Source organism: Harpia harpyja, chromosome 23 (genome assembly GCF_026419915.1).
Source record: "Harpia harpyja isolate bHarHar1 chromosome 23, bHarHar1 primary haplotype, whole genome shotgun sequence".
In the NCBI taxonomy this organism is placed as follows: Eukaryota; Metazoa; Chordata; class Aves; order Accipitriformes; family Accipitridae; genus Harpia; species Harpia harpyja.
The window spans coordinates 14,787,620-14,811,814 of NC_068962.1; the positions used below are offsets into that span (position 1 = coordinate 14,787,620).

At 41.1% G+C, this 24,195-nt stretch overlaps 1 protein-coding gene across 3 annotated transcripts in view; it reads right to left on the reverse strand.

The window, feature by feature from the left end:
* TBC1D15 (TBC1 domain family member 15) overlaps positions 1–13,577 on the reverse strand; it is a 34,362-nt gene extending 20,785 nt beyond the window's left edge. For 2 of the 3 annotated variants that reach the window (XR_008233082.1, XM_052774360.1), the window contains exons 1-5: positions 13,453–13,577; positions 5,837–5,935; positions 5,518–5,592; positions 4,639–4,777; positions 2,066–2,276 (exon numbers count right to left, since the gene is read on the reverse strand). Coding sequence is in view for 2 of the 3 variants with exons in the window: in XM_052774360.1 (XP_052630320.1) it covers positions 2,066–2,276; positions 4,639–4,777; positions 5,518–5,592; positions 5,837–5,935; positions 13,453–13,476 (548 nt within the window). In the remaining variant the exon portion in view is untranslated. Of the gene's footprint in view, positions 1–2,065; positions 2,277–4,638; positions 4,778–5,517; positions 5,593–5,836; positions 5,936–6,020; positions 6,040–13,452 lie in introns of those variants that run through there. The other variant, XM_052774361.1, reaches the window with a different exon arrangement.
* Positions 13,578–24,195: the final 10,618 nt, after the last annotated feature.

Below are 24,195 nucleotides of genomic sequence, written 5' to 3' on the forward strand. Positions count from 1 at the left end.
CCACCAAAATTAATGCAAATATAACTACAGATCTGTAGTTGCAGTACTGCATTTTAGTTATCAACTTTCCTGTTGCTTATTGCTTTTTATGTGTATATGTATGTGTACACACACACATATTTTCAAATAACAAGCTCTTTAAATAGTGGCAGTTAAAAAAACAGCAGCATGGACTCATTAGTTGTAAATTCCTTTTATTAAAGCCTCAAATGGACTAATTGGAAAGAAGGCATAAAGGAAAATCTTCATCTAAAATTTTCAAGTTTCTAGTTGACAGTTAATCACAAGAACAAAGTTTTGATTAAGTCAATGCAAACCAGTTTGCTACACTGTCAAACGCACTTACTAGGCCTACTTAAAACTTGGTCCTGTTCATTAAATATATATTCTGGGAATTAGAAAATTTGAGATACATTGCTGCAGTACACAGGCAACAGATGCCATAGATAAGGTATAAAGCTTTCCACGACTCATCATACAACACAGGTGTTTTTCCAGTGTTTGCTACGTAGATTGCCTCAAAAACCTGCCCTAGCCTACCAGCAACTAGAGAGAAGATATCCACAAATAAGTAAATGCAGAGCAGTATGCTCAAAATGGAACAATTCCCTTGGGGGGAAAGGGGAGTGAGGCGGAGGTATGGCAGGACAACAACAGTCCCCTGTGCCTGCATAAGTAGTGGAATTAGGAAACAAAATTGAAGGAGGTTTAAGGAAGAACTCAAAGGGAACCTAGAGAAAAAACCTCAGTATTTAAGATGACATCATCCAGGATTTCCTAATCTACAGTTGTACAGAGAACATTCTTATTTACACCTTTATCTTGTCCTGCTAATAGCCTCTCCTTTGGCCTTCTTGACTTTTCCCCTTAAAAAGCTCGCATACAATGCCACAGCCAGTACCATTCCACCAATTGGTCACACTGACCATGCTACCTTCTCCAAGCAGTTGACAACTTCTGGTTGTCACCGACTCCAACACCACATCTTGACACTGTCAAAGCCTTCCACAAACCAGTTCAACGAATATACAATTTTCATGTCCTATTGGCTTACTCCCCAGCCTAACAGTATTACTGGGCAGCAGCCTTCCCTACTTGTCGAAGGCAGCTCTGACCTCATTGATGCCACCCACTGTGAGAAGAGCCCTCTATAAGGATTCCCACAGCCATTTCACTGTCCACCTTCAAATCTGTCATCAGATTGTTCTGTTGCCAGTGATGACAATGAAACACTTTTGAAAACAGAATACCTGTTACACTGATGTTACACCTGTTATAGCTGTACCTGTTACACATCACTGTTTCTTCATGCTCTACCTACTCTTATTTACTCTGTTGCCTTCTTAAATTATACTTATGCCTACATGGTGAGAGCAGAACATGTTATTTTATTCTGCATTTATGCTACGCCAATCAAAAAGGCTTCTATCCAAGTGAAAAACTTGGAGGTAATACAATATAAATACACAACAAAACCCAAGTATTTAACACTATGATAGGGTTTAATTATGTTTACATTCAGAAAGATGATTTGAAGAGTAAAGATCAAGTGTGAAACATTCCCCATGGCAAGAAATGACAGGGGAACAGAATTCTGGGGGAAAACATTTATATACAAATTGATTTAGTTGACAGTACTGTAAGTTACCTCATACACTGATGTCGATACTCAGATATTTCACACAAAGTAGAAGATCTCAAATTTTAACACAAATTATCCGATTTAATAGAAGTGGTTCATGAAAAAGGATTTAACTTTACACTGAGTGTTCGTGAGAAGCTTCTGTACCCACTAGAGGGAGCTACTACGGTATTATGAAGCTAATAACACTTCAATAGATTCTAAGCTATTTCATAAATTGATCCAACAATTTTAAAACTTCAGCCTGCATTCCAAATACGCATGTGAAAATGCAGTTTCAGTCACCTTGAAAATTGATTCTACTAATAAAAAAGGGAAGAGAAAATACATCAGGAAGCATTAATCTGAAATTCCTTACAGAATTTAAAAAGTAAACCAATAATCTGTATTTTACATCAGAACTAAGAGTTGTCTGATACTTACTCATTCAGCACAACGTGCTTTTCAAGGCATTTAATCAATAGTTTGCTATCTCCATGATGAAAGTGAAGAGCTGGAAGCTTCACATCATCCTTCAGACAGAACACCAAATAAGACCATCCCATGCCTTCTTTGTTTCGTTTGATTGATTTCAGATCTGTCAAACTGAACAGGAACGACCACTTGCTTTCTCCATTTGCATGAGTTGTAGCATCTTAAAAACAAAATTACCACATGACTTTAGTTTGACTTCCAGTGTTAGTAATTACAAATGCATCGTATGTGTTGCTATTCCTAAAAAACAAACCCAAACCACAAAACTCAACATTGGTTCTGATAATAAAATGTATACTGTAACTACTGAAACTGCTCTTTCTGGATTTCTCTTTGTGCCTCCTCATCTTCTACAGACTTCTAAAATAATGAGTAAGTCTACCAGACTGCTCCCCTGAAGCTGTGCCTACAGTTTATAAAAGCGATCCAGCAGTTAAATGCACAATTGCTGTCTCAGCTGCCAGCAGCAAGCTGAATCCCACCAGCATCTCCACCAACTAGTACTATTTACTCAAACTAAACGTGATATACATTACAATACTGTATGCTACGTATAGCACACAGCATTAGCCGTGTGTTGTGAGACTGCTACCAAAGTAAGGGAGAAGGAATTGAAAATCTCCCCACCCACCCCTCTCTCCCATACTGAGCAAGCATAGTATACACTCTGCGCAAGACTGTATACGTTCAAAGAGAAGGGATTAATTTTTACTTTACCAGAGAACACAAAATTGCCAGCATGCCTGGAGGGAATCTGGCACACCCCCTGGCCCGCTCCCATCAAATTACAGCAAGTGGAAATAAGCATGAAGTGGCAAAGAGCATAATCCAAGTGAGTAGTGCTCACTGACACTCACTTTAGATGAAGATGTACTCTGACGCCTGAAGATGAAAAATCAATACAAACCAGTGATGTAAAAAACCATCCTATACCTGACAGAGATGCTGGTTTTAGCTTTATATCGTGCTACCACTAAAAACTCCTCTCAAACACAGTGTTCTAGGAGCAAGGACTGTGCTTTGCCCCAAAACGGTCATAATCTTAAATCCAAACCCTGTACTCGTACATGACATAGATGACATTTAAAACCATCGAAGATATGGTGAAACAAGCACAATGGTCCCAGTTACAGGATGAGAAATAATATAGGGAAAACAAGTATTATGAAGAAAAATACTACAGGAGAATCAGAGAAAAAAAGATTATTTGAGAATCACTGTCCTTTCTCCCCCACTTTGTTTTTTTTAACATAGAATCATAGAATGGTTTGGGTTGGAAGGGACATTAAAGATCATCTCGTTCCCACCCCCCTGCCACGGGCAGGGACACCTTCCACTAGACCAGGTTGCTCAAAGCCCCGTCCAACCTGGCCTTGAACACTGCCAGGGATGGAGCAGCCACAACCTCTCTGGGCAACCTGTTCCAGTGTCTCACCATTCTCACAGTGAAGAACTTCTTCCTTACATCTAATCTAAATCTACCCTCTTTCAGTTTAAAGCCATTACACCTTGTCCTATCACTACAGGCCCTTGTAAAAAGTCCCTCTCTGGCTTTCCTGTAGGTCCCCTTTAGGTACTGGCAGCCTGCTCTAAGGTCTCCCCAGAGCCTTCTCTTCTCCAGGCTGAACAACCCCAACTCTCTCAGCCTGTCCTCACAGGAGAGGGGTTCCATCCCTCTGATCATCTTCACGGCCCTCCTCTGGACTTGCTCCAAGAGGTCCATGTCCTTCTTACGTTGAGGGCCCCAGAGCTGAACGCAGTAATGCAGGTGGGGTGTCACTAGAGCAGAGTAGAGGGGGAGAATCCCCTCCCTCAACCTGCTGGCCACGTTTCTTTTGATGCAGCCCAGGGTATGGTTGGCTTTCTGGGCTGCAAGCACACATTGCTGGGTCATGTTGAGTGTCTCATCAACCAACACCCCCAAGTCCTTCTTCGCAGGGCTGCTCTCAATCCACTCATTGCCCAGCCTGTATTTGTGCTTGGGATTGCCCGGACCCACGTGCATATCTCTACTGAGACACTGTAACAAAAGTGATGTAGCTACACAATTATTTTGCTGAAGTAAAAAAGACCATATAAAAAGACCCATGTACCACGTTAACTGTGTATTCCATCTCCCCCTGCTGTTGCAGTATGGAAAGGCATTTGAGTCATAAACCACTTATTTTTTCATTTTCCTTTCTAACATGACATCTAGTTCAAATCCCATTTGTCTGAAAGAATACAAGAGCCCAATGCAGACATAACTGCTACATCACCTAATGATCGTCACAGCAATAAATTACATTTAACATTTATTTTCAATACAATTCTCTAGCAATTTAAAGAAAAAAATACAACGGAGGCAGACAGTAGCTATTCCATTGTGAATTTTTTTCCACACCCAGAGATTTACCTCTCACCACAAATGACTCGCAGCTTTTCAATTCCTAATAAAATCCACAACAACTGTATCTTAAAGGCAATTCCTCAGTTACAAGTTACCATAAAGAAAAAGCAAAACAAGCTTATTTTTTAAGTACCTCCATTTGAATGAGGTTTCTTTTTAAAAGAGACTGTGGTGACCATGTCCCATTCTGCTTCATAACTAATTGGACGGTCTGCTCCTCGGGAGCATTTTTCTTTAGGAGTCTGAGTCCACTCCACAACAGAACTGGAATCCTGAGCAAAGAAAGAAAGTGACTATCAAAAAACTCAAGGCATGAAAATTGAGCTAGTTTCTCAGATTCAACAAGAATAAGCATCTTCGTTTTCACAGATTAAAAGAACCTGTAGTATTAAAATCCTAAGAAACATGATACAGTTCAACACAGGAAACTTAGACTTATGATTAAGACAAGAGGTTTTACTTAATAAATTCAGCATGGTACTAAAATATCCTAGCCTCTCTTGCAGACTCTACCAACATAACAAGCTTTTTATTTAAATGTAAAACTTAAATGTTTCTTCTTTAGTCACATCCTCTTAATACTGCTTAAATACCACATATCACTGCGTCTTGGAACCCCCATAGACTTCTATTTTTATTTTCCATTTGAACGGTACCCCTCTGCTTTGAGTCTAATTATGAAGAGTGAATCACCAGACTACAACGTAGTAGATGAAGGGGGACTGGTGACCATGATACACTTAGACTCATTTGGTCTTTACTATTCATACAGATAGCCCCCTTCTATTTTATATATGAACCAAGTAAAAACTAAATAGTCACCTACACATGCATCCCAATAACCTGAACTGGGCTGCAGTCCACAAATATGATTCCTACATGTAGCTATTAATACCAATGATAATCACAAATAGATTTTGCTTCCAGTTATGAGATCACCTACGCATAAGTTCACACAAAATAAAATCTCTGGAGAAACAGAACGAAGAACGCTGATAACTAACAAACATACCTTCCCAGCACACAGAATATTAGAAGCATCCAAAGTATCAGCCAGTGGTCTCCAGTCTACTATTACTTCGTTTTCCTACAATACAAACAATCATAAAAAAAATTCAATCCTACACAACAAAGTACATATTTCCCTATTTGCTTATGGTATGATTATGGTACAACTTACATATATATATAAATGATGCAGATGATGTCAAACATGATGTGATATTTGTTCATTTACAAAATCCTATATTTAAAAAGACATTTAAGATTTGCCAAACACATGTGCTTTGCCAACAAATACACAAAGTTTCCATAACATATTATGCAAATACCTTTTCTATGACACGTAGTACTCCTGATATTAAGCTGTCCTGGTCATCATTTTTTCCGCAGGATGAATGAATGAAAACTCCTTCTTGCTCATATATAACCTGTAACAAAGTGGATAATGAAATAAAACCCAAGATTTTAAAAATGTTTCTCTCTGCTGCAGTACTCATTATCATTTTGACTCACCTACATAAGTTGAAGTGAACACCGCTACCTTGGTAGGGGCTTTGTTACCTTTCCTTCCTCCCCCATCCCCAAGATCTGAGTCTTTCACTTACTTTAATCAAGAAACAATGGAAAATGGAACTTGTTAAACTTACTGTCTAAGCAACACACCAACTGTTATTACTTTGCCAGTAAATCACAAAATGCATTCAATACCTAGTATTTTTTAAATCAGCAGGTAGAGGTTCATATGGAAATACTACACAGCTTTTAAAACATTAAAAGACTTTCTTACATAGTCTGCCTTTCCCCCACTTGCCATTTAAGCATGTTGAAATGAGAACCTTAATTTAAATTAAAAACGGACAATCTAGTGTAGAAAAGATGAACTCCACAAAAATAAAAAATTGCAGCCTTGGATTAAATAATGGCCCAATCCTACATTCAGGGTGAATGGCAAAGGTTCCATTTCAAAGGTAGAACATGTGACAGCCAGATAAGAGAGTCTTGTAGGAGTACACACTGCCCACGTAACTTTCGCATTTAAGCATTTATAAAACTCTTCACAGTATTCTGATCATGCTCTTAAAAAAAAAAAATCAGAGAATTCTTGTCTATCAAAATTCAGCAGACTCTTCAAAGCTACATGCTATATATACTCTTAAGAGCTCATAAACAATGTAAACGGGTTCTGTTTTAAACAACTCTCTAGAAGAGTGAAGAGTTCCTAATATACCAAACAGATTTTGTGGAAGTGAAATACATCAAATAGTAACAGTAACTTTTTTATAACCATGTTAAATTTTCAAACCAAGCTGCAAACACTGCCTTAAGAAATACATATTTTTAAAGGCAAACCCCAATAATTCTTAACTAATCCAAGACAGATATTATATTTCTTTGGTACTAAAATATCAGAATCTTCTTTTCTCAACTTACTCATTTGTCAGGTTTTAAAAATCATTACATCTGCAGTCAGGCCAGTAAAATAGAATTTTAGGTATGTAAGTTTAACTAGCCAGACAAGAATACAGAGCTTAAAAATAGCAATAAAATTCAGTTAACTTGTCCTTTCTGTTGTAGATTTACTACTTAAATTTCTCTTCACTTTACACAAGCAAGAAATTTCTGAAGTGTCCTGTTTAATCACAGAAACACCACTTGGAAGAAGCCTCTAGTGATCACTTAGTATAATCTCTCTCTTGAAGGATTATTAACATCAAGTTACCTTTCAAATACTGGAAACTTTCTTTCCTCTTCTCTATTACAGTTTTTTTCTCTTTTCTATCAAAGAAGATCCTCCCTCTATTTCTACCAAATACCTGTTTTTAAATTCAGTCCCTGTTTAAACAAGGCAACTTTGGCATTTATTTAAATTTTACCTTCTAGCTATTTGGACCTAATCTATCACCCCAACTAGTCAGAAATATGAACAAAAGCGATCAATCACTGGGACAGCTGTTCCAGAAAAAACTATTTGTATCAGAGTTACACTGGTAGAAGTGCATTTCTGTCAATAATGTTAGTAAGTATCACAAAGTACATCTTCTCAGTCTAGAAGGTATGCAATCTACTATTGTTTTTATTATTTTTCCATCCATTAATCTCTCAGAAGGACAAACGTTTCCTTTCACGGGAAAAGAAAACGTGTTCCCAATGCCACAGTTGCCATGCAACTGAAAAATTCTATATTGCTCTTCGTAACAGATCCAGCTCCCTGCCTCGTACTCCACCATCTCATCTACTGACAGAGGGTCTTGAGAAACAGGGAACCACAGCACAAAATTCCGGAAAGCTGCACGAAGCAATAAATGCCTACCCACTTACTACAAAAAAATAGAGGGAAGTGGCAGGATGTAGGCTCAGTTTACATGTCATGGCATAAGCTAGTTAAGGTTCTGGAAAACCGTTCAAGTATTTATAGTCCACATCGAGCAGAAAATAACTTTGTGAAGTCCCACTGTTGTACCAGTATCATTTTCTGTGAAATAAATTGTATCATTCTTAATACTGTAAGGACACGGCACAGACAATTTGTACCTCCAGCTCATTGTACCGCTTACAACGAGCAGTCAACGGGCAACGTTTGTAGCTTTTTATTGCCAGGGACACGCATGAGCAGAAGGCCTTTAGCATACCACATCAACAATTACAATATATATGCCAGAACGCAAGCCAAGTTTTGGGATTAAATGCTTGCCATTTGATGGCAATTTATGGCCCTGTGCTACCAGCTAGTGAAAGATGACAACACTGCACCCAAAGAAAATGAGGTGTAGACAACAAGAAAGGAGAGCTAGATTTGGGGCTACCACAGAACAGGGCGGTCCTGCCCTCCTCACCCGTGTATTTCTCACCCTGCCTGTGCTGGGCACCCAAGTACCAGCTGATGTCATGTGCACTGACTGTTCATACCTCATGCTCTTGTTCTTGCCTCCGTCACACACCAACAACCTGCCAAACGCAGGACGTGCGAGATAACAGAGAAGCACAGCAACTCCCCCAGCTAGTTCGCTAGTCCCATCTTTCAGACACTTCATACTCTCCGTGTCCTCATCCAACTCGCTCTCCTTTTCTGCCAGAGAGTACAACTCGGGGCCAGCACTGCTCTGCCAAGATGCCATCCAGCTTCTCATGACAGACACAGCTTGCAGCACCTACACAGTGAATCAGCCACTGCTCTGGAGTCATTAAGTAATTATGGTACTGTGCAAATCCTGATTCTGACAAGTTTTCAATAGCAGTTACTTCATTTTTGCCTCATATTAGAGAATCAGGTAAAGGACCTCACTGTGGATTGATTCAACAGCTGAAGCAGCAAGCAGGCATGCTCATAAGAAAGTGCTTGCGTAAGAAAGTCTGAACGCTCCACAGACTACAAATTAAGGAAAAATGGGTCTGTCTGCAAACATTAACAACAGATATAGCAGCTGTGCAGCATTTCATTTTCAGGTTCTGACAGAAGGTAAACTGAACAAAAGATACAACACAGTAAGGAAACAACTACAGCCCAATAAAGTGAATTCAATTTAGGCAATGGTTGTCCTGAGAGACCTTACAGCCACAAAAGGATTATCTAACTTAAAGCACAGCTCTAAACTAAGAAGAAATATAACTCAATTTTAAAATCTGCATTATGCCGCTTTAATTTCCATCTCCCTCTTCAGAATAGCTGAGGTTTCCCCAGAGCTTATTCACACATCCACTGCTAAACTGTCACTGGCCTCATCAAAGTACCTGCTACATCATTAGTCTGCTTTCAGTGACCAGATACCAGCACATTTAAGTGCTCTGCAAAGCATCAAGCTAACATTACTTGACCAATGTCATCTTCTGCTCCACAGAAGATATGCTACAACTTCTGGCATTTGAATTTTAATAAAAATATAAAGCTATAACCTTGTATGTCTTCTGTTTGCTGATCCTATGGCTCAAACCTTTTTCCTAAGACAGTAAAATTTCATGCTAGTCTTAAGAGAATAAAAGTCTTACAAACACAAAGTTTCTAAGTGGGGGAGTGGGGGGGTGGGGGTGGGGAGAACCCCACCATTATTGTCCATATTGTGACAAATGAGAAAGCTCGCAACACCAGGTACCACATAAGAAAGGTTTCCTGCTCGACAACAGTAAGTTTTTCAAGTCCTGCCTTAGATGCACTGAAGATTTCTTGAACCACAACGTATTTCTGTTACTCACGCAACAATAGTGGGATATCAGTGAAAATACAAGTCGATTCAGTAAAAGCTTGAGGTAGTAACACACTATTTCTACTGTGAACTCTTCTGCAAACGAAATCCTTAATGAATAGAAAGCAGAAAGAATATACGGAAATTTCAGAATTATCAGTGAACTGCTTTACATTCAAGCATAATGAAACCTTAACTAAATTCAAGAGGCAAACGCTCCTGTTCACAAAGAAAACCTACGAAGTACACCATATTCAGAAAAGATTGATTCTGTACCTAGTAAATGACAAAGGCTGAAAAAGTTATAATGAAGATTTTAAATCAAGTGCTTAATAAAATGGCACAACAATGCATAGTATAGGAGTCTCTGTGCCCCCAGATTTACCTAGTAGAAGGTGCAGCAAGACACTGCCCACACCACAGAATATATATACATCTAAAATATTCTGCTATATCTGTGCCAACAAACTACCTGAAGGATGCAAAGCTAATTTTAACACACCATATTTTAAATCTCTTTGCTGGTCCTGGCAAAAAAAACCCCAACCCCAAAACAAACAAACAAAAACCCTCAACAGCAAAGACACACCCCACTCCCCAACACCACAGCATTTACAACATTATTGTTTAGTAGTAGCTACACTGCTACTTAAACACCTCTAGTTGCTGAACTAGCTTTAACTTCAAAAGCAAGGGCAGGGGCAAGTGAAAAATAACTTCTCTGGCAGCCCATGTGTCAATTGGTAATTTGAGAAAGATCTAACAGCCCATGTGCTGAAGATACTTTGAACTCCAAGAGCATAAAACAAAAGTCGTTACTGTCTTTAGACCAGCTGTAATAGCCTATACACTGACAGACTGAACTTGGAAGTTTGTATTTCTCCCCATATACAACTTTTTATCTCATTTTCTAACATGGTTTTCTGTTATAAGCGTTGAGTCCAGAGTCGGTTCTCTGAAATAAGGAAAACAAACTTGCCATTTGCTAAGCGACAAAAAGAGAAAATATACTTGTTTACACACTTAAAGTCAAAAGCACTGAAAAACGAAAAGACCTTACTGCCAAGTTACTTGCAGAAAAAACTGGCAACTCTAAGAAAGGGCAAAAAACCGAAGCTCAGACTGTCCTAGTGCAGAAGGTCATTAATAAAGAATGAGTCATGACTCCAGAACTCAACAACATTAACTTAAGTTTTCTAGAACCGAGTTAACCATATAGAGAAAAACACTGAAAAGAACCTTCTAATATACGAAACGGTAAGAAAAAAAACAAATAGGACAAAAATCCAAGTAAAGTAGTACATACAGTTATATGAGGTTACCAAATTTGTAATTCATATCCCATTAACGTATGGAGCAGAGACAATATGAAACAGCAGAGTTGTGAATCCACCAATATTAATGATGTCTGGGAAATAAAAAAAAAAGTGATAGAGAAGGGGAAGGCAAACAGTAAAAATATAATAGAAACCACAACCTTATACGGTTTGCTGAAACAGGATTGCATGAAAGCTGAGACAATGCAGGCTATCCCAGCTGCTTAATATATTGCCATGTGCATTCCACGGGAATTACTTTGTATAATATTTTGCAGAAAAGAACATATACATTAAAATACATTACTTTCATGTGACAAGATCTGCCAAATGAGACTAAAGCACCCCAAAAACTAATGCCTACTACTTTTTCAGAAATCTACACCTGAAACACCTCATTACAACACTGCACAGCCAGAAGGAAAAGTGTAATTAAATTAGGACACCCATAGCTTGGAAACACACTGAAGTGCAAAATGTTTTAAGTGACAATACTGGTTCTGTACCAGCTTACACAGTCTTTATTCCATCTGGAGTGAAGTTTCACTAGTTGTGAGCCCTTCTAAAATCCTGCTGCCATCCAAAGGAACAATTTGTGATCCAATGTGCTCCCTAGACCAATAGAAAACTAACACAGCCAAAAATAAGTACACACAGTTTTATGTATTATCTCAGCTTGCTAAATCAAATCACGGAGAGATCAAACGAGTACGGTATCCAAGCAAGCAGAAGTGCAACACACAGGTGGGGAGATATCTAGAGAAGGATGGAACTGCTCCTACCAAGAGCAGTGAAACTTCAAACCAGCCCAGCCACTTCATGAAGTCTGAGAAAACACAACTATCATATTTCCTCTACATCAAAGGAGACATGGCAAAGAATGCTACTGAATTAGAAGTTGCATTAACAAGTTACATTAGCATTGTGGATGTGGAATAACTGAAACGAAGTTTTGCAACATCTTAGAGATTTAGTCTCAGGCAAACACTTTTTTTTTTTTTACAGGAACAACAAATACGCAGCAAATTTACAAACAACTAACCCACAATAGTTTTAGCCTCTCATATAAACTAGGATAATATAGTTGCTTTCAGAAGAACCTTCCCAAAGAAGATCCTGATAAAAACCTACCTGGAGAAAAAACAATAAACTGCAAAATGAAAATATTTACCATCATCCAATAAACTGCCGGATGGAGCTTAAAATGGACAAAACTAGAAGAGTAACTTTTCTCTGTATACGGAAAAACTGGATGTGCACAGCTAGAAACACCTGGGGAGGACAGTATGGCCATCTTTACATTTACAGCACCTAACAGCAGTAAAGAACTTAAAGTTGTAGTAACTCCAGCTGAACAAAGTACCTGCTCCACCAGTTCTGGTTGAAATGGATATGGTAAACTGGCACAAGCAAGATCTCTACTGAATTTTCCTGCCAGCTAAATGCACTCCTCAGCACCCTACGAGAAGCACAGACATGGCTAATTACATATGTTCTCCTATGCCGAGATCAGCATGAGCTGAAATAATCATTCGCTGCCATATGCTGGAAAGGTGAAACCGAAGACTATCACACTTTAACCCTGGCTACATACAGTCAGACACTACACTGAGATTTTAAACTCTAGGTAAAGGATCCACGTGCTCGGGAGCCCGGCATTGAAAAGTAACACTTTTAGAAGACAGAGTCACGGAATAAAAATGTTTCTACAATAAAACCATATGGACACAAATCGGATCCGTTGGTGGGGGAGGAGGGAGGCAGAGAGGGTCGCCAATACCTTCCCTCCCGTGACCTCAAACCAGGACAGACACTGGAGTCCTTGTCAAGCTCTACCGTTTCATTCAACAACACTCGGCAAGGATCGGCGGGGCGTAAAAACCTTAACATTACCAAATCGCCCGACTGACAAGGCTTTGTATCCACCCCGGGGCAGGTCCCCGCACACTACCAGCGCGTAGGCCAGGAAAAAAGGCCAGGAACGTCTACGAGCACGCCCGGGACACGCGGCCACGTAGACGGGACAAGTCTCGCTCCTCCACCTCAGCCTCAGCGCCTGCTCTGCGGAGGCCAACCCCCGGCCCCGGGGCCGCCCGCCTACCGGCGGAGAGCGGCCTCTTCCTCCACCGGGGCCGGCTCTCCCCGCAGCCCCGGACAGGGCCCAAGTCCCACCCGCCGGCCGCGACCCCCTCCTCCCCTCAGGGCGGCGCAGAGGGCCCACGGCCTCCCGCCACCGCCAGGCCCGCCCAAACGGCGGGAGGGCCCGTGTCCGGAGGGGCGGGCCCGGGCCCCGTGAGGAGACCCCGCGGGGAGGAAGGGGCCCCCGCCCGGCCACGCAGGGGCCCGGCCCCAAGCGGGGCGACCCCCAGCGGCGGGGGGAACCCCCGAAGAGGAGAGGACGGCAGCTGTCGCCACCCGCGCGGAGACGCGGGCCCAGCCCGCCCCCGTTACCTTGCCGCTCGGAGGCGCCGCCATGTTGTCTACGAGTGTTTATGATGACGTTGCGCTCTTCACGTGCTTCCCCTCCGCTCCACAACAACCCCCGTCAGCCCCTACGCGGCCGCGCGGGCGGCGCAGGCGCACTCGGGCGGGACACGCCCCCACCTCCCGGCCGGGGAAAGGCGCCACGGCCACAGGGCCGGGCCCAGCTGGGGGGCGGGGCTCCTTCGCCCCGCCCCTCCCGTGGCCGGAGCCCCGCCCCCCCGCCGCGCGGGGGCTTCCGCGAGCGGCGGCCTTTCCTCCTCACAGGCCGGCGGCAGGAAAGAGGAGAAAATGGCGGGTTCATTTCTTGGTTTGTTTTTTTTTTTGTTTGTTTGCTTTTTAATCCAAAGGCTGCGCTCCTTTCGCTCGTTTCGAATCCCTCGCACGCAGCTCCCTGCGAGACTGGCCGGCGCCCAGCCGCGGGGAAGCGGCTTGCCCGTGGGCCGGGCGGGTAGGCCCCGCGGCCTGTCCCTCATCCCCCCCGCAGAGGTTTATAAGAGAGTTGGGGGGGTTAAGGAGGCGGTGAAGGACAAAGCAGCAGTAAAACGTTTATCCAGCGGGGGCACTACAGAACGGCCAAGGGACCTGCACGGGCGCCGGGGACGCCAGCCGGCCTCCACAGCGAGGAGAGCAAGAGAGAGCCGGCTGGAGCATGCGAGCATGGCAGTAAGGAGAAAAGAGGGGGTGTTTCTTTCATCGTGCTTAAAGCTTTTTCTCAGCCACCCGAGATTGTAATTACAATTTGAGGACTGTTGAAAATCCGGTACGGAACACACAGCGTATGCTCTCCAGGCGTTTTCTTTCTCTTCCTGCTGTTTCACGGTGTAAATAGCAAGAAAATACTGGCCCATATGCATCATTAAGCTGCCTAATACTCTTAGAGCACATTTTTACTCTTAGTGAAAAAACACACTGCTTTCGAGATGATGGCTTTCAACACATAACACATTCATCCCAGGATAAAGCCAAATGTTAATTACAATCTCATCGATGTTAGCAAATATTCAGTATTCATATGTCTGCAGATTTATAAAGTCTGAAAGAATTCTTCTCCAGCTGTCAACAGGCTGCAGTTGGTCTTCATTACCTGGAAAAAGTATATAATGCATAGTATTACTTAAAAAAAAAAAAAATTAGCTTTCACTTAATGTCTGCAACATTTGATCCTGTTGAGAGCCATAAATAAAGATGGTTTTTAAGACATTTGTTATAAATGGACACCTTATAAAATACTTTGAGCAAATAGTATGTCCCCAAATATTGTTTATTTGAAACAGATGAAGGATATGCTCACAGGGAAGTGATTTTCTACTCTAAAGGAGCAAAGGTAATTTGGGGGGGTGGCATCTGTCATAAAACTGCATTATAATTTGCTTCTGACTTCTCAAACTCTTCAAATTCTCCCTCAGTCCCATGGACCAATTTACTCCATGAGATACATGACCACCTTCTAGCTAGTTGCCCAATCTACTAGACATCCCTCTTGGGCCCCTTCTCCCTTGTTCTTTTGCAAACTATCATTGCATAACAATGAGTATTTCATTAATCAAGATGGAGAACGAAATGACTTTTTGCTATCAGGTTGCAGTATCACAGAAAGGTTGAGGTTGGCAGGAACCTTTAGAGACCATCTAGTCTAACCCTCCTGCCCAGAGCAGAGCACAGATAAGATTGCTCAAGGCCTTGTCCAGTTTGAGTATCTCCAAGGATAGAGACAATGCAACCTCCTCGGTCAAGCTGTTCCAGTGTTTGGCCACCTTTGGGGTGAAAAAGATTTTTCTTAAGCTTAAATGGAATTTCTTGTATTTCAGTTTGTGTCCATTTTGTCTTGTCCTTTCACTGGACACCTCTGAAGAGACCAGCTCCGCCTTCTTTACTCCCTCTCATAATGTAGTTTTAAATGTTGACAAGATCCTCTGAGCCTTCTTGAGACTGAACAGTCCCAGCTCTATCAGCCTCTTTGTATGACAGATGGTCCAGTCTCCTAATCATCTTTGATAGCCCTTCACAGGCCTCGCTTCAGGATGTCAATGTCTCTTGTACTGGGGAGCCCAGCACTACACCCAGCACTCCAGAAGTCTCTCACCCAGGCTGAAAGGAAGGATCACCTCCCTCAACCTGCTGGCAATGCTCTTCCTGATGCAGCCCAGGATGCCACTGGCCTTCTTTGCAGGCTCATCACCAACTTGTTGTGCACCACAACACTCGGATCCTTCTGTGCAGACCTGCTTTCCAGCCAGTCAGTCCCCAGCCTGTAATGGTGCATTACATTATTTCAGTTTACAAACCTGAATGATTCACAACACCAAATTCCATAGGCTGACATAGCATTAGCAGGTTCCTCTCCCTTCTCCATAAGTCCATTAAGAAAACAATGGGGCAGTCTGTAGCTCCATGCTAAAGTCCAACCCTTCATTCACTACACAGATGAGAATCTAAGGAGGAGAGTATCTTCAGCTTGGTGGCTCACTCTTCATTGGATTTTAAGTAGCCATCTGCTGTAATAAGGAATCTTCTGTCATATAAAGGTAATCACAGCACCCCAGCCAGCAGCAAGTGTGCAGTCAGAAAGCCTTCCTAGCTTTCCTGTGGCTTCTGTTGCTGTCACAGCTGCAACTATAGCTATTATGGCTATGCCAAGAGCTGCAACAGCTGCTATTGTTGTTCACACAGCTATTTCAGCAGAGTTCCAAGATCCATTCCTGTATTCAGAAGTGTCAGCTGCCCACATGCTCAACCACATGAAAACCTGGCCTGCACAAGACAAGTGCGGATTCTGTCATCACAGGCTTAATTTGTACAAACAAAAACCCTGCAGAAATAAAAGAAAACCAGAAATCAACAGTGCCAAAAATATCTTTTCCTTTGACCTTTTTTTCTGCTCACAGGAAATAGATATATTCCAAGCCTTGCTTTGACAGATGCATCCCACAGTTTTTCCAGGTTACTCCAGTTTGTCACAGATCACGGACAGTAAATGGGGTGCCATCCTGGACTCTGGGTGCAGCAGGACACCCAGGAGAAAGCTGCAGACCAGGCTTCTCTTGAGTTCTTCATAGTCTAAGAGTTAGCAGTCCTTAGCATTAATAATATTATAGACAATAAAGTAGATATCCCAGGATTTAGCTGTCACATGCTCTTGTTTTCCACATAGTAGAGGAAAAGGTAAAAAAAAGAATCCTCCCATCCTGCTCCACAATTAGGAGAGCAGAAGGGAGAGCAGGCTCTGGCTACATCCATTCAAGTCAATGAGTGAGCCTGGGGTACTGACCTACAGTCAGCCTTGCTGTTTAATCATTAGCATGCTCTTTTATATAACTTATCACCCATACCATTTAAGGCTTCTCAGACTAATACCTAGACACAGCATGGGGAACAGCACAGCCACTCCAAGCAGGGAGTACGTAAATATGACTTAAAGGGCAGAAGAGGACTTGACCACCTGGATGAAAGCTGTACTGTGCCATTTGCTTTCGAGGCCAGAGCACCTTATGCACCCTGGCCTAATTTATTTGCCAGTAAAAACGCAGCCTCTGGGACCAGTTAGGATCTTCTCTACTCACTGTCTCTACCTCAATGTAGAAACTGAGAAGTGAAGATACAATAGACTTTCTAACCTGTTCCTCTAAGAAAACACAAAAAACCCTAACCTGCACAAGTAGAGCGCGTGGGTGTAGTAGTGTTCCACGCCTGGCTGCCTTCTGCCACAAGGTTAGACAAGGAGAGGGACAAAGAAATTAAGTATGCACTGACTGAAATTAAAAGGAAGGAAATCCTATTCCCCAGCAGCATTTATTTGTATTTAGAGTGTGAAGGCATAGAGACATAACAGGACATGAGGGCAGTACACTGGATGATGAGCTTTCTTCAAGTATTTGCACTCTGTCACACTTAGTATATCCATAACCACAGCTGTGAGTTCCTGTTTGTGAACCTGGTATTTTTTTATCTATACATATCAAGCATTAATAGAATTCCAGAATATGAAACAACCCAAAACATACAAGATTTGTCATAAGAAAACATTACAGTTGGTACAACTGATCACAAGTTTACAATAGCTTTCTTCTCTCAGTGGGACAAGAAACTTTTTTAAAATATAAAAGCAGAGCAGATAACCAACATGAAATGCTCAGCATTTGTCATGCAAGGAGAGATTGATGATTGCATCAGCCTCCACAGAGGCTAGCTGGAAGCTATCCGAGAGTGATGACTAAACAGAAACTGATCTGTTGTTTGCCGATTGGCAGAGACTAGTATTGCCAGAGCTAGGAATGCAGAAAGCAAAGACAAATAGTAGTAACCCCATTGCTTCTACATATGCATTACAACACCACAAACAGGCAACATTTCCTGGAAAGAGCAGGAAACTAACGGAACAATTGTTTTAGGGTGGGGGTAGGCAATGCTGTATTTCATCCCAGCCATTCAAAAAGCAATGCTAAGGATGGGTCTGTGTTACTAACACAATACTTCCTTCCTTCTCTTAACTTGCCATCATAATCCACTTCAGAGATGCTCCATCTCCCATACAAGCAAGCTGAAATCCTTAAGTCCCTGAAAAAGAATCTGTGTCCCATGATGCCAAGCACTGCAGTATCCACATACTGAAAGAATGGTCAAGATGCCTTGCAGGCTCCCGTCATAGTACAATTCAGTGTCATTTTAAGCCTCAGACCAACTTCTCTAACCAGTATGGGCACATCTTACAGTTGATGATTGTTTTGCAATTACTCCATGTTACAAAACAATGGGAAAGTAGACTGGCAACCGGAGGTGCATTGGATACTCTGCTGCCTCTTGCTATTTGAAACATTCACCACAGGAGTCAGATTGCAGAGTGTAACTACAGGCAGGATGCTTGCTTTTCACCATTTAATATAGCCCCTTTAATGAGATGCTGACAGACTTTGGAAAGACTAGACCTGTGAAGGAACTACGTTTACTCTAAAAAGCTCTTAAGATTTCAGTTTCCTGACCAAAAAATTCTCACCAAATAGAAAATACACTTTCTGACACAAAGACAGTAGGATATAGCTACTGACTTTTTAAAAGTGCCAGCAAAAGGGCTAAGAACAGCCAAAGCAGGAACTGTGCAAAATCCCCTTACCTTGCCCTGCCTTTTCCTGTTGCTTGCTCTTTTCACTCACAATGTCCATCCAGTTCAAATCCACTGCATCAGCTGAACAGCACTTTTCACTAGGGAAGTGTGCACAAACATTCATTGTGGTGGTAGGACATCATTAGGATACAAACACATAACAGGCAGAAAATTGCCAGTCTTGAGCATGAGCAGTGTGCCTGGGACTATCATTAAACTGGCTAATGTGGTTCAACAGCAACTGCTCCTTCCTCATGAACTGTTCTGGGCTGCCAGGGACTAGTTTTGAGAATCAAAGCTGCATTTTTATGGGTCCCTGCTCACACTAGTCTCTGGGGTATATGTTAGCATAACATAGAGCAACCTCACTGAGCCTGGTTTGGCATCTTAAAGCCATCTTTCATCACATCATACTCAGATGGGTTCAGAAATTTTTAACAAAAACAATCCCTGCGGTCTCAGTTTTTACCAAATCTCTTTGTAAGCCAGGCCACTGCCCCCCAACCTCCAGTAATTTCAGGGCCACTTTTATTACAGACTGTTCATCAAGTTTCAAATTCTGTGACTTACTAAAATTGTAAGAGATCACAATTTTCAGATATGACAGTAGCAAGAATTTCCAGCTGTTTTCTTGTATCAATTTTCAGTACACATTTTTCCCCCTTTCTGTTGATCCATTTCCACTTACATGCATTTTCACTTTTAATATCAGGCATTGATAGAATAGCAGACATGCTAAAGAAGTTCTTGTTTCCCTAGTCGATTGATCACTTGGAATTAATTTATCACAGAAGTATCTTCATGTAAATGCACTGATAAATAAAATACTCTAAGACATATTTAAGAACTCCAGCTGCAGCAATGCATTGGGAAAGTTAAGGTTTGTGAAGCCTCTGCTAGAAAATATTTTAATATGTTTTTTTCAAAATTTCTTTTATCCAGAAATGCCATATAGAATATTCCTACAACATTTGACAATGCCAAGTTACCCAATATTAAAAATGCTATGTCCTTTTCAGTGTTGGCTTTTGCCCTCCTAACATTTTGTCTGTGTTCAAAGAAAAGTATTCTATTTGATTGAGCCTGATAAGTTCAGTGAGCTTATCTGATGAGAAAATCCAGTAAGACAATCATCATAATGCCTGTATGATCAAATAGCACTGACAGCACTTAAATCTTTAGTTATCAAGTGCTTTCCTCTTCTCCTTCCACTAAGAAAAGCCTGATTAGGCAGTTTCCTGTTCTGAAAAAGAGGAACTACTTGTTCTCTTCCACTAGGAGTCCCAAATTTGTTGACCTTTCAGAATGGAGTAATGGTTAACTTCAAGAAGGGTCTGCAATTTAACAGTTTCAACAGCTCAAAAGAGATCTGTTACATGAGTTTGGATCTGTCACAGGATATCAACTACTTGGCAACAGGTGAGAAAGTAGTCCTTGCTCTCTCCAATCCTCTCGACTTGGATCTCTTCTAAGACACCTCCAATATTCAGGAAACAGGAGTCAGGTACCAGAGGTAGCAAGGACTCACCATTAAACTTCCAATATTCTCTCTTCACTGGTTTGGAGGCAAGATATGACCAATTGTTGGGGAAGATTGTTGCAATACTGCTACTCATCATCCTTCATTGTCATACTTTCAAATTGCATTGCTTCTGGGTGACCTACAATTAAGTACTAAAATCCCTTGCAAGAGATGAGTGAGACTAGATACACTGAAAAAAATGACAAGAAATAAGAACAGCTCATCTTGAGAAAAACCAACGTTCTCAAACCAAGAGGAACTGGGTATTACTGCTGTAGTACCTATCCCTGTCTGGAAGAGCTAGAGAAGCAAGTAGAGAACACGTATGTTTCCCTTCTTGTACAGGGAGATCTCCAGCACCAAGTTTCCTGTAGTAATAATTCATTAACAACAAGGATCAGCGCAGCCAACAAGCAGGAAGAGAGGGACAGAAGCCCTCTTTTCACACTCTGCAGCTGCACCAGGGTCATGCTGCTTGCCCGAGTGCACAAAGCAGTAGAAATAGATGGAAACAATTATTTTTGCAGTCTATCTTTCAACATCCTGGTATTGAATAAATACCATCAAAGCTCCAAACTGTCCAGTGGAATGAGTATGCAGCTCCTCCCTAGTCACAGACATTATTTTGAGGCTGTAAAATGCGCCAATCAATTGAAGGTTTTGGCCAAGTTTGGTAAACTTAAGTCTTGGGAAAAAATTAAGAATCAAAAGAGATCAGCTTGAAATAAATTTTCATTTTGGAATTAGAGCAATTTATCATTTTAATCAGATTACAGTAAAACTTTCTCCAAGATAAAATATTTTCAGTTATCTTGGACAGAATAATCTTTGTCATAATGGTGACAGTTTCATAGATTCTCACTTTTCAAGCCATCTCAAGACAAGGAACATTCCAGATTCTCCTCAACTCTCAAAACCATTTCTCCATCTCATTCTGCTCAATGCAGGGGCCAATGACAGCTCCAAAAACACAAGAGGGAAGAGTATACATTGTTATTATTTGATAGAAAAAGCATAAATTCAGTAGACAGGTACTGAGATGCACAGGTTTGTCCTAAATAGAGGAAAAAATCCTGGTATTGAGCAGAATCCCCAAAGAGTAGCATGAGCAACAGTGCCCAGCACAGTTAAAAGAGAGCTAGTTTGGGGGCTTTCTTGAGCTTGTGCAGCAGCACCTAGTGCCAAAGATCTCAGTCTTCATCTGCAACTCCTCAACACAACTGTGGTAAAAGCTATCCTCACTGCAAGATATATTTCCTGACTTCCTAAGCTTTGATGCAAACTAAGATTAACAAAGCCAGTTAACTGTAAACTCACAAATTAGCATATTCTAATCAAGTTTTAAGTAGGTTAGAATTGTGTCTGAAAGCCTGTTCAAAGTTAGTTATATTCTCTTTAGTGAAGCAAAAATGGTATTTCACAGAAGGAGAAACAACCTAGGAAGTAATCTTAGAAAAGTCTTGAATTAGACAACTAACATTGCTAAGAGATGCCAGCAACTCCACCAAGAAATGGTTAGCTCAGCACCTCACTCAGCAGCCCACTGCCAGCACCTTCAGTTTTACCAGTACCTTCAGTTTTTCCTACCTCCCTTTTTCTTTCTGCTTCTCCTTTTCCTTCCACAAAAAGGAGAAAAATAAGAGGTGGCCAGCTCCAACTCTCTTATTCCCACACTCTATCATTCATATCACTTAAATGCTTTCAGCCTGTGGAGATTCCTGACATCCATTTGTCCTCAAGCAGAACTCCCATTCCTCTTACCTTCTTTCAACTGTTTTTTCTGACAGCATCCAACATTTTCAGAGAACTCCGTTTGAGCTCCAACCACCTTCCATGACCTCATACCTTTTTGCAAAACTTTTTTCATCTGGCTTGGAATCTAAAGTAGAAATTGAATTACTAGGTTCTTCAAGAGCTGTAGGCAGAAATACAAGTTAAACACCTAGAACAACAAAAGTGGCAGGATAGAAAAGGCTAAGGGATAATTTTTAATGTGGTAGTAAGCAAGAACGCCTGTCCACAATGTTCGAACATTGGAGAAAAAGCATGTAATCAAGGCAACACTCAATTACTTGACTGTTTCAAGAGACCAGCCAATACAGTTCATCTGGACATTGGATGTCCCCATCTTGGAACCGTATGCGAGACCACTGCAAACCAGATGAAGTCATCACCCCCAGTCTTTACAGCTAGTTATACTCATCTCCAAGTACCACATATCTGAATTTGTTAGAGTGTCCTTGTCTGAATCAGTCCTTTTATAATTTCTGAACTCTAGTCTAAGTGCAAAAAGACAGTGTCCATAAATAACTCCTAAAAGAGACAACACACTGCTGCATTGAAGTGTTTGGACTTTGGTTTGTTAAATTTTATTTCAGCAAGTGATAAAGTTTCATAGGTAGCTGAAGTATTCATAGCAGCAGCATCAAGACTGTGAGCAAGTACTTAAAGTTGTTTTGGAAAGGTATTTATAGTAAGTTAGACCTTTTTTATTATAGTATATGAGTAGTCTTTGTCAAGATTTACTCTGAGGAAGTGTGCTCAATGTTGACTTACATGCTGTAGCAGGTGTCTGGCTGATTCTATCTATCCCACAATAGAGGTACTTTCTAGACAGACTTAGTTGTTCTCTTGCACTCTTCTCAGAAGAATGAGAAATAGCTTACTTGTTTTCCAGCAACAGAAGTTAGCAACAAGAAAACAGTCTTCCTTAAGACATACAAACCAGGCAATCTAGATAGATGCCAGCAAATGCACCACTCTTGAAAACCAAGCCACACAGTAGTAACACCAGGTTACTTGAGTAAGATCCTGCTCAAATACAGAAAGCCAAGCTATCTGTGCTTTCCTATATATTTAATTCAAAGAACACCCTAGATAGCTTCAGCAAAGATGCTTTTTCCTGGAACTCTCATATTTTGTCTGCTAACAATGAACAGCTGAAGTCTTACATTAATCAGTCTAAACAATCCATAAAGTTTACTTGTGTCTTGGAAACCAACTCCCCCGACTTCATGAAGCTATACTACTTTTGTAAGGTAACATAATGATACTCTGCTAAGCACAGGTTTTAAGTTCCTTAAGTAAAGTCCGACCAAACTGCAGCTTAGACAAGGAGGTTTCCAGAGAGTATTTTTCATGCTGTAGCTTAAGAAAGAAAAGTAACTTCTGAGAATTTATTTTAAAAAATTTTGCTAATAGCAACCAGAACCTTTTTAATCATACAAAATTGTGGGCTCCCTTACTCCCACCAAAGTTTTCAGTAGTAATAGTTTTAGTTTTCTAAGAGACTTAAGGGTTAGTTAGTTAGTATCAACATCACTTTGTTAATTTTGTAATTGGTAGAAGACACACAGAATGCCCTTATCACAGAATACACTAAAGAAAAACTATTTAGCTGCAGGCAGAAAGACATATTCTACACACTGCTTCTACTTCAAAGTAGTCAAACATAACATTCTCTTGGGTACACACCTACTATTAATTTCCAGACCAGAACTCTATCTGTCCACTTCAACGAAGTGGAGAAAGCTCTGCTCTGGCAAGAACACATATGCTGTGGTGTAAGTAAGCCCTCGTGACTCATCTGCTGATCAAGTCTAGTTGAGGTTGGGTTGTTTGGTTGGGGTTTTTTTTCCCCATCTCTGCAAAAAACCCACAAAATTTGAATAAAAAAAATCTGGAACTCTTATTATGAGGAGATTCCAGTCTTGAACATAGTCTTGCCAATTTCACTCCTCTTACCAATATTGTATCACTTACAAGACTGACTTTCATCTAACTGTATGGATTTGAAGGTACAGGGTTTAGATCCAACTGACCGTTTTTTCAACTTTGGCAAGGCTCACTGTTAAGTTGGATACGAGAATGTTAATTTAATGGTGTTGCTGCATATACACACATCTAATCATGAATTTTAGATTCACACCAAAGCTCTATGTGGTCAAGAAACTTTATCTTCGTTAGCATGAACAGATCACCTTTGTCCATTATGCATATAATAATGTCAGAAGAGCACAGCAATGGTAGCTTAAGAGAAAGTATCTACACCACAGTTTAGGCAGAAAGGGAAAAAACGCACCAGGACCAG